The 11133-nt window shown below is 47.1% G+C and overlaps 1 protein-coding gene across 2 annotated transcripts in view; it reads left to right on the forward strand.

The window, feature by feature from the left end:
• Positions 1-11133, forward strand: part of Gad1 (glutamate decarboxylase 1) — a 40482-nt gene that overhangs the window by 10422 nt on the left and 18927 nt on the right. For both annotated transcript variants that reach the window (XM_005346538.3, XM_005346540.3), the window contains exons 4-6: positions 545-706; positions 1832-2074; positions 7338-7428. In XM_005346538.3, coding sequence (XP_005346595.1) covers positions 545-706; positions 1832-2074; positions 7338-7428 — 496 coding nt within the window. The remainder of the gene's footprint in view (positions 1-544; positions 707-1831; positions 2075-7337; positions 7429-11133) is intronic.

Raw genomic sequence — 11133 nt, forward strand, 5'->3', positions numbered from 1 at the left:
TCACCCTCCTCCCTCTGCTGTCATCACCCTCCTCCCTCTGCTGTCCTTACTCTCCTCCCTCTGCTGTCCTCACTCTTCTCCCTCTGCTGTCCTGCCCTCCACGCTACTGTCCTCTCCCTTCCTCCTTCTGTTGGTCTTCACCCTCCTCCCTCTTCTGTCCTCATCCCACTGGTTCCACAGCCCCAACGTTGTCAGCATCCTTTCTGGGTCCCCTCCTTCCAAACCCCATCCTGGGGCGGGTTACTGGAGTGGAAGCTGTCCAGTCAACTTAATTCAGTTTGTTGTCACGTCGAGAGAAGATGGGGCTCACTTGCTGCTTTTCTCTCTTGCATGACTGGGTCTGTGCCACTGATGACACCAGACACAGCCCCTCCCCGCCTGAAGGCAAGCAGTGCAGAGTCACTGTAGATAAACCCATGACACTGGGTGGCTTCTCTTAGCAAAAGTGAGAGCCCTGCCTGGAGGGTCAGCCTGTGGGCCGCGCAGCTAGCCTTCGGTAGCTCGGCAGTTCCCAGTCTCTCTGACCTACCTTCTTGTGCTTTAGGCTTCTTGCAAAGGACCAATAGCCTGGAAGAGAAGAGTCGCCTTGTGAGCGCCTTCAGGGAGAGGCAGTCCTCCAAGAACCTGCTTTCCTGTGAAAACAGTGGTGACGCGGGTGCCCGCTTCCGGCGCACAGAGACCGACTTTTCCAACCTCTTTGCGCAAGGTGGTCCCTCCCCAGACCTCACCATGCCTAGCCAGTTGGTGCCTCATTTGAGGGTCTTGATTTCCCCCTGAAATTTTACTTCTTTCACTAAGAAATAGCATTACTCTGTGAACCCTCATGAAACTGCTTTTCTGACCTTGGTATGGACCAGTCTCCCTCCTTCCCTACTGCCCAGGTCCCTGCTGTTTTGAAAGGTAGATGAAGGAAGTCTGTAAGTCATTCGGTTCTAAAGACATTCCTAGAGACAAATAGGGACACTTATCTTCCAAGATTACCAACCTCCAAACCCCCAACCCACTCTGTGGGAAGCTGTGTATCTGGGCCTCATGACCAAAAATCATAGACTCATTTTCCTTTTGAAGATCCTTTGCTAGTTCCTGTGGGCTCTGCAATGTAGGCTTTGGGAGGTGCCTTCCCAGGCCCTCCTCAGCAACTCAGGGGACTCTCCCCTCCCTTACCTCTGGCAGAACCACAGAAGCCACAGCTTTATTAAACCTCCGAGACAGACAAGCCCTGGATCGCCACACAACCTGCACTTGGGCTATCCTGGAAATGTCACTCAGGGCCCCAACAGCTCTTTTCCTGCTCACTGCTCTAAGCCTGCTCTACAGAGATGAGAGCCCAAGTCACCTTCAGATATCTAAAAAATAAGTCTAGGCCCCAAAGGATGAAGTCAACAGAAAGATGGTGGTCCCCTCTGTCACCTTCTAGAGCCCATACCCACAGCAGCCCCACCTTCTGCTGTCCACAGATCAAACAGATCATTAATACCAAACCAGATGCACAGGGACACCTGGTCTCCGGGAGGCCAACAGAAGTACTTCACATCATGTCCCTCCCAGGTGTCCATTCAGCAAATGGACAGCTGCCAGGGTCAGCTGCTCAAGGTTCCTCTAAGTGCTCACTCCTCCCCCATAGCCTGACTCTCTGGAAGTGTGGAAAGCCCTAGGAATGCATCCAATGTCTTTGTGTGGGCAGAAGTGCATCCTTCTGGGGATGGGAACATCCAAATAGCAGTATAGATCCGTATCCTGGAAAGCAACGGGGCCCCTCTGAAGGCTGGCCCAGGGAAACATAGGTACGAGGCAGGTGCTAATCACTCTTTGGCTTCCCTTCTCTGGTTAGATCTCCTTCCGGCTAAGAACGGGGAGGAGCAAACCGTGCAGTTCCTGCTGGAAGTGGTAGACATACTCCTCAATTATGTCCGCAAGACGTTTGATCGCTCCACCAAGGTGCTGGACTTCCACCACCCACACCAGTTGCTGGAGGGCATGGAGGGCTTTAATTTGGAGCTGTCTGACCACCCCGAGTCACTGGAGCAGATCCTGGTTGACTGCAGAGACACCCTAAAGTATGGGGTTCGTACAGGTAAGCGTGAGGAGGGGTTGACCATTCGTCTCACCTAGCTGATCAGGAGCACGGCCAAATCGTGTTGAAGTGGCCCTGTCCTGGTGAGGGAGGACACCAGGTCCTTAGTGACCACAAGGTCACAAGGGCCACACTGACTAGAGCAACAACCCTGGCAAAAGCTCATCATTTCTTTTAAAACTAAAAATGGTACAGATATGTGTCAATAAGTCATTTTATTGCTTACTTGTTTGTTTTTGTTTTAGGCTATTCATAACTTAAAGAGAGCAGAGAGACCATCCCTTTGGTCGTTTCTCAGATCTACCTCATGCTCCCTCACCTGACATTTGCACTGGGGAACTGGCCCATTTCTCTCTCTTCTGGGGCCCATTTCTAAGGGTTGTCAATACAAACTCTAACAAACAATGGGGATTCATTCTTTCACAGTTTTGGAGGCTGAGCCTTCAAAATCGAGGTGTCAGCAGCCCCAGGCTTTCTTTGAAGGTGCTCAGAAAAGATCCAACCTTGATTTTGTGGGTTTTGGTCTTCCTGGGCATTCCCCTTGGCATTCCTCAGTTTGTAGACTCCGCACGGTAGCCTCGGCCTTCCCTCCACATGGCCTCTTCCCTGTGAATGTTTGCCATATCTTCTCATATCTTCTCTTCACATAAGGACACCCCCCTCTTTTTTTTTTTTTTTTTTTTTTTTTTTTTTTTTTTTTTGGTTTTTCGAGACAGGGTTTCTCTGTGGCTTTGGAGCCTGTCCTGGAACTAGCTCTGTAGACCAGGCTGGTCTCAAACTCACAGAGATCCGCCTGCCTCTGCCTCCCGAGTGCTGGGATTAAAGGCGTGCGCCACCATCGCCTGGCTCACCCCCTTCTTTGGATTAATGGCCTTGTCTAGATTGTTTGCACCTCAAAAACCCTATTGCCAAGTAGATTCACAGTCACAGGAACAAGGGATTCGGCCTTGAATTCATCTTTTGGGGGAATACAATTCAATCCAGAACACCCAAGAGAGCCTCCTTTCTGTCCCTCCCTTCTTCTCTCCCTCCCTTCCTCCCTCCCTCCCTCCCCTTTTCTCTCCCACTTACATCGTATTCCAAATGAGTCACCAAGTTCTATTTCCTACTCAAAGATTGTCCTTTCTCCCCCTCTTCACCTTTCCCAAGTCCTCTCTAATCAGTAATCCTGGCTCAAGTGGTTACTTTAAAATCACCCCAAGTTCAAAGACATTTTAAACCTCTGTAGGAGCTGTTTCTTAGCACTGAAATAAAGAACAGTTTCTCTGCCTGGCGACTCCCCTCAGGCAGTCAGATCTTCGGGAACTGGGGGTCCTGGTCACAGTTGCCATCACAGGGGGAAGCCTTGAGGTGAGGAATGGCATGGTGTTACTTCTGTCCCTCTCTGCCTTTAAGTCCTCATCTAAACCCCTAGAAGATAGACTGGCGATCAGGATCGGGGAGGCTGGTGGGCAGGAAAGCTGAGTAAGACGGCTTGGGTGTCGGAAACAAACTGTTCTCTTGAACTAACGAGGCTGACCAAAGACGCTGTTGAAATAAGGAATTCTGAGTAGCTTTTGAGGTCAGCTACCACCACTGGTCTGAGAATAGTCTCATTTTATAGTTACTTAATAGGCCAGATTCAGTTATATGCATGAAGTCCGCGCTGTTTGTTGAAGGAAAGTACTCATCAATTCAGCTCCACTACCATCCCCTTGGTTTGATGGCTAACCTGTTCCTGGGGAGAAGTGCTGTCTTGCTGCCTTAGAAGAGAGTCAGGATTCCCTGTGTCAGCTTGACTTGCTTTGGCATTCTTTTTGCTTTACATACTTTCTCCATGGTAGGGTAAGACTATTTATCTGTCTGTCTGTCTGCCTATTTATCTATCTATCTATCTGTCCATCCATCCATTCATTCCTTTACAAAATCCCAAAGAAAACACAGAATCATGCCATGACAGCATCTCACGCCTGTGGTCAGAGAAAGCCTATCATTGGTCACTGCATATCATCTCATGTATGAATCCACTGAGTCTGTGCACTTCTGATGGGCACAGCAGCTTCCGGAGGCAGACGTTCGCATTTACAGAGTACGTAATCTTCCACACCACGTGGAGCTTTCTGCTGCCCTTCACAGTGTTGGCACCGGTTAAAGGACACCATTGCTGCTGTATCAAAAGCCAGTTCCTGATTGCTGGTCTGTAATTTTGAGTGTGCATTCAAACCCCTGAAGGATATTAGTGCCCAAATAATGAGTTGGGTTCTAATAATGGAGCATACTCCTCTAGGTACAGTCTAAGAGGGCATATGGTGGCATTTGACATTGTTCTATGAATTAACAAAGGCCAGCACATGATTTTCCGCGAAATGAGGCAGCCTTCAATCAGAGCAGCCACTTAGGGGATTGCTTGCTTGTTCTTTTTTTAACTTCTCATTACGGAAATTTTGAATTTATACCAAAGTAGAATTGTATAATGAACCCATGCGCCCAACACCTAGCTTTAACTATTAACAACTCCTGCCCACATCACGTCACCCTGACCCCTTCTCTGCACTGTGTGGAAGCAAGTCCCCAAAAGAATACTATTGCATCGACACCTATCTGCACGTCCAAGAATTTCTTTTAAAAAATCACATCAATGTTCCAACTGTAAAAAACTTAAGTTTCTTAATCCTATGAAATATTCAGTCGCCTCATAGATATATAAGAGCTTTTGCTGAATTTTGTCTCAATTCTCTCGAATCGGGATCCAGTTCCGTTCATGCACACTGCAGTTGGCTTATACACATCCTGTTCAATTGATTTCTTCCTTCGTCTCTTTCTTCTTTGCAGTTTGTTTGTCGGGAAACCTTACTTTAAAGTACTTTCTCCCCTTACTTGAAATTAAACCATGCATTATTTAGTGTCCTGTCATAACTGAAGTCAAAATCTGGGGTTGGACCTGGAGGTGTGTGGCTATAAAGCCAATACTGAGAAGGGGATGTTAAGAAGACCCCAGTTTGAGAACAGTCTGGGCTACATGAGGAGACCTATCTACAAAATCACAGAAAGAGCAAAAGATGAGACGGGAGGAGGTGAGGGGAGGAGGAATGAATGTAAACTAGGTTGCTGCTCAGTAGAAGCTGTTAGAGGATTCTGGAAACAGATGCTATAGCTATCTGATAACCGGTGTTGGGGAACCTCTGCACCTTATCTCAGTGGACAGACTGTTTCACTTCGTATCTGTCTTTGTAGTGTGTTCTTCTGCCATTCTGTGTGACTTCGGTGCATATCAAATAAAGTGTGATGAGCTTATTTATAATCCAGTACTATCTTAGGATGAAGGAACTGTTTTAAGAACTGTATATGCTTTAATGGATATCAACAGAAGTGTTTCTTTAGAATATTTTTATTACTTAACAATTTCATAATGTATACAATGTATCTTGCTTACAGCCATCCCAACTCTCCCCTCCCAGTCTCCCTGGCTCCCTTAAAAGTCCCACTCCTACCTTCATGTTGCCTTTTGATTTATTTTGTTTTATTATTTTTTTCCAAGACAGGGTTTCTCTGTGTAGTCTTGACTGTCCTGGAACTCGCTCTGTAGACCAGGCTGGTCTCAAACTCATAGAGATCCGCCTGCCTCTGCCTCCCAGAGTGCTAGGATTAAAGGCGTGCACCATCACTGTCCAGCATCTTTTTGGTTTTTTTTGTTTTGTTTTGTTTTAATCTGCAGAGTCCAGTTAATGTGCCTGGGGTGGGTCTTCCATCTGACTGCAGACACCTACCAGCAGCCATGTTCCTGAAGAAAGATGACCCCCTCCTCTCCCAGGACATTGAGGGGAGAGGGGATTCTCAGGGAGGAGACTTAGACCCGGAAACATTCAACCACTAGCTCTCAGACAGTTACTGGCGGACAAAGGCAGTTTCCACTGGGAACAGAGTAGCCAGCCAATCTCCCCAGCACTGTCCTCTGTCACATTCTCACTTGCTAATCTAAGCTAGCCGTGCGGGCAGCCGGGTGCCGGGGGGGGGGGGGGGTGCAGCCCTGCTGACCCTATTACTACAACAGAGTAGCCAGCAAATCTCCCCAGCACTGTCCTCTGTCACATTCTCACTTGCTAATCTATCACAGCGACTCTTTCATGGCAGCTGAGCCAAGCCTGCTGGTGTGTATTTGAATTTTTGATAAACATCAAGTTAGCAAAACCTTCGCACTGAGCACGGAGCCAGTTGAGGCACACGGTGGGCTGCATGGGGCTTTTGAGCCACAGAACCTAAGTGTTTCTGTGCTCAGCAACTGAGCGAGGACTGATCTGCCTACTTGTAGAGGAGATGCTGGGTCAGCTCGGCTCTTAATCTGGTTAGCTCCATTACTTTATGGGCACCTAACTCTCAATGGACAAAAAACGCTGTTGCTTGACATCACATTTGTCCCAGAGACCCAAGAGAGTGGTGGGTGGTCTCTGCATCAGGTCTGCCTTGAAACTTCCCAGGCTTGGTTTGATCTACAGCACTCTGAAGCCTACAGCTTCCTCTCCATTAGCCAATCTCAACCTGGCACTTAAAATCCTTGGGATAGTGAAGCAAAGGCTGCAATCGATATGAAGAGAATAGGGAGTACTGCCTGCTTCAGTAGGTGGTTAAGAAAGGATCTTAGTTTGCAATCCAAGCTGGCCTTGAACTCACTATCCTCGTGCCCCTGGCCCCTAAATGCCAAGATCATAGCTGTGCACCGCCACTCAGGACATTCCCACTTTCTTTCTCGTAATTGAAGAAATAAGGGCGACGAAAGGGCTCAGCCGAAAGACAACAAATAAGATAACGGAAGGCATAGTTCATTTCACGAGTCTCAGTTTTGGGGTATATGCTTCTCTTATTAATTTGTGTGTGTGTATTCTGCTGCACATGGTACACTGTGTGCATGCCTGTGTACCAAGCGCATGCAGTGGTCACAGAGGCCAGAAGAGGGCATCAGATCACCCGGGATTGGAGTTACAGGTGGCTCTAAACCACCATGTGGGTGCGAGGGATTGAACCCGGGTCCTCTGGAAAAGCAGCCAACGTTCTTAACCACGGAGGCATCGTCCCAAACCCAATTTTCAATTTTTTATGTTAAAAGCATGCTGCCTTGGAAACAGACATCTGAGGGTATCACTGGTGCCAATTCCTCCTTCTCCAGGACCCTTGGAGAGCTCTCTCAGACCACAGGTTGGAGATACAACTGTATGGTTCCAGCCCTCTTGCTCTGAAGATAGACTGAGGAACCTGGCTTTGCCTTAATACTTGCCTGTTGCCATTCTAGGTCACCCTCGATTTTTCAACCAGCTCTCTACGGGTTTGGATATCATTGGTTTAGCTGGCGAATGGCTGACATCAACCGCCAATACCAACATGTAAGTCTCGTGTATCCTTTTCCTATAAGTATACATGATGCATATGACTTGTTGTTAAGACGTCCAACTCCGATGGTTCTGTTCTCTTAGAGTTCTTTTTTTTTCCCCATAAAAACTTTTAGATTTTCACAAAGTGAAAAGCTATTCTTGAATAATGTAATAAGAGTGTGCTTGTGGAAAATGATAGCTAGTGTTGAAATTTCTATGTGAACTTGCATAACAGGCTGCTTCTCTGTATGCACTTCTTCAAAGGTCATGCTTCGGGCTATGATTTTGGTTTCCTTTCCTGCCGAAGCACATTGGTGCTTACCACTTAAGCAGTATTTCCTCCATAATTAAGCTTTTATCCCCACAAATCAGTTTGATCAACCTATTAACTAAACATTCTACAGCAGCATTTATCTACTGCAGATATAGCGTGTATTCATTTAGAAGTAACTGGTAGGCTTTGCTGTGTCTAACGCTTCGGAAACCTCCACTTGCTCGTGCAGACAGCACTTTCATTTAGTTCTGCAATCTTTTAAAGGTATATGAAATAATAAATGTATACGAAACTGCTTTCAATATTTTAAAGGTGCAAGTAAAACCTGGGTAGCCTCGGCAATCACCCCAAGATTTCCTGTATACATGTGTGTCATCTTTGGGGATCGGAATTCAGTACAAGATATGGGGGTCACCGCAGCTTATGGACGACACCTTTGCCCTCAGCTCCAGTGACAGTGTTTACCCACTCTCGATGCATCCAGGCGGCGGCCTAGATTCAATTAAAGTATCCAAAGGGAATTAATGAAGCAAGTTTACTGCAATAACTTAATGATAACCGCATAAGAACCTCAGGGGTGTCTGCCACTGCTGAAGGGTTGAGAGGCCGTTTGTTTGTTGTTAGTTATTCTATGCCATTGGGACTCAGACCCAGGCCAGTGGCACGCTAAGTCTGCGTTCTGCCATCCTGCCTCCACTGCAGCCTCCAGCTCACTTCTTAAGTTGGTTGCAAAGTAGATTCTAAAAAAAATGTGAAGTTAGGAGAATGAGTGGGGTCGCCAGCAGTGCCTCTGGACAACGGGCGGAAATAATCTGTTTTCCTTAAGCCATCCATGCATGGCTGGGCCCCAGAACCAGCCGGGCTTCCTTAAACTACCAATTGCGCATGCGCATCCCAGGGCTACCTAGGGCTGTGACTCAAAATACTAAAAGGGCATTCGGAAATTCAGACAAAATTTTAAAAATAAATAGGGCAAATGGAGCCATTTATGCTAAAAGGCATAAAGATTCAGCAGATTAGAAAAATGAAAGCGGCTTCACACTTCCTGCCCACGAGTCAGGACATCTTCACGGTGTGAACGCGGGTCAGAGATGCGATTGCCTTCATGTCCTCCCCAAACAGAAAAAAAGCCTCCCTTCGCCATCTTTGCTCTGCTATGGTTTGTAGAATAAAATATTTATCATCAAGTGCAAACATCATAACATACTAATTATAACTTGAAGCAAATACACAAATGCTTAATTGTAGCATCTAACGGGAGGGAACAACTTAGATTAGAGAATGCAGTCTGTTTGAACCCAGCAATTTAGGAAACAAGTGAGAAACACAGAGGAAAGGGTAGGTGTACGTCTGGGCGGGGTGTGTGGTTCAGTGGGAGATCACTTCCTAAGCATCTTCAAGGCCATAGATTTGATCTCCCTGACCCCCACCCTCAAAAAATATGTGTTCAGCAAGACCCAAATATCCACAGTGACCCAGACAGTGCATTCCTCAGGCTTTACATATGTGTTCTGTAGGCCTCTGGCTGCAGCTTCTAATATGTACAGTCAATATCAAGGTAAATAAAAAGAGCTTACCCCTTCGAACCATTTATAATTAAACCTTCTCTTAAAAGCTTTGTTTGAACCAGAAAACACTCATGAATTCTTTCTTTCCCCTTTTTCGGTCTATGTTCATAAAATCAAAACCCTTGACTCTTTCCTTAGCACAGCTCAGCCATAAAACACGAAAATATGTCCCAGCCATCTGGGGTCAAGGCCAAGCCAGCTAAATGACACATAGTAATTGCTTCTCCTCTGAACAGGAGGTATTTGTAAAATATGATTCGAATCCAACAGATCGATAGAGAAGCTTATTTAAAATAGTGACAGGGTTCCTGTCAGCTCCAGGGACAGGCATTGTGTGAGGAAGTGATAACTGTTCTCTAGACCGTCTCCTCAGCCGGGCGTCCTGGAAGAGCATGACTTGTGGCAGCATCACAGGGACGTACGCGGGGACATTTGCTCCCTTGTGACAGTTCCTTCCACAGCCAGGAACGCTGTCCCACACAAGTCTGGGAGAGGCGGGCAGGAGAGCTTTATTCTGGCCAATTGTGATTTGATTACTGCTATGCTCACACCTCCCCTCCCGCCCCACATCCGTTAAGTGTGCATAGCCCTGGTGAAAGAGCATTGCTATCTTCTGGAAAGTCCTTTCAAAGAATGCTCCGACACCCTCATTGAGAATGAAGCGTAGGGCATCTGACTGGTTAGCAAAGAAAAAACGTGCATGTCCGTGCTGTTCTATCAGCTCGTGCGCGCAGCCCTGGGACCTGCTCCCCCAGGCAAGGATCGATGAGCGTACAACAAACACTCTGCAGGTGTGTAGCTGTTCTTGGCATGTACCGCTCTTCTCTGCCAAAGCAAGTCCACCGAGAACAGCTGGGCAGGTTGCACACGCCACAGCACCCAGTGTGATAATGTAAGTGCGACATTTGCCGTGAGCATGAGGGTCTCGCTCATCTGTTGCTTTATTCTCACGGGAGTTGACACAGTTATCGTACTCTGAGAGGCGAGCTGTCAGAGCAGAGCCTGCAACAAGCAGGTCCCGTTTGTCATGAAGAAAGCACTACAGCCTAAAGGACTGGGATTTCAGATCCTGAAACCGACAGCTGAGATCTCACACAAATCCAAGTGTTCCTCTGAGTTTCTGGCTTTTCATCAGGGAAAGCAGGGCAATGATGTCTTCCCTACATAGTGATTCTGAATACTTAACACTGGCTCCACCCTAAGTGCCTACGGTATATAAGACACCCATACCCCCCACGTTACACGCACAGCCTCCTGTCTCTCGTTCCTAACTCTTGCCATCTCTGAACGAAGAAGACTCTCCCTAAGATCCCCTTAAGTAGCTTACTTATGGCACCTGTCACTTCTGTGGAGAGAGAAGGGCTAAGAGGATTGCAGCAACAGCCACTATGAAAGGGTCTTCCAGGAAAGTCCTCAACAAAAGTCCAGGGTCCTTTTTACCTTTCTGGGTCGTAGTATACCGGAAAGCTCTCAATTACAAAGTTACTTGGGGCTGCATGCTGATTACCGGAGTTCCAGCTCTTACTGTCTGTTTCAGAACTCAGGGAAGCAGGAGGGTGTTGATGGCCTGCGAGACTGAGAAAGATAGGAAGGGAAGGAAGCAGGGCTAGGAGGCATAGCAGAGGCAGTCAAAGCTGAATGCAAAAAAAATCTCAGAAGTCACACAAAACACTCCACATAGCCATTGTCCGGCCATGCTGATGCTGCACAAGGAAGCTAGTAAAGATAGCACAGCTCGTAACAGACTGTAGCAGAGGAAGAGACAGTTGGTGTGGTTAGTGACTGGCCGAATGCAGCATCTTTTTTTTTTTTTTTTTTTGTGGTTTTTCGAGACAGGGTTTCTCTGTGGTTTTGGAGCCTGTCCTGGAACTAGCT

This window comes from Microtus ochrogaster, chromosome 4 (assembly GCF_000317375.1).
Source record: "Microtus ochrogaster isolate Prairie Vole_2 chromosome 4, MicOch1.0, whole genome shotgun sequence".
NCBI lineage: Eukaryota > Metazoa > Chordata > Mammalia > Rodentia > Cricetidae > Microtus > Microtus ochrogaster.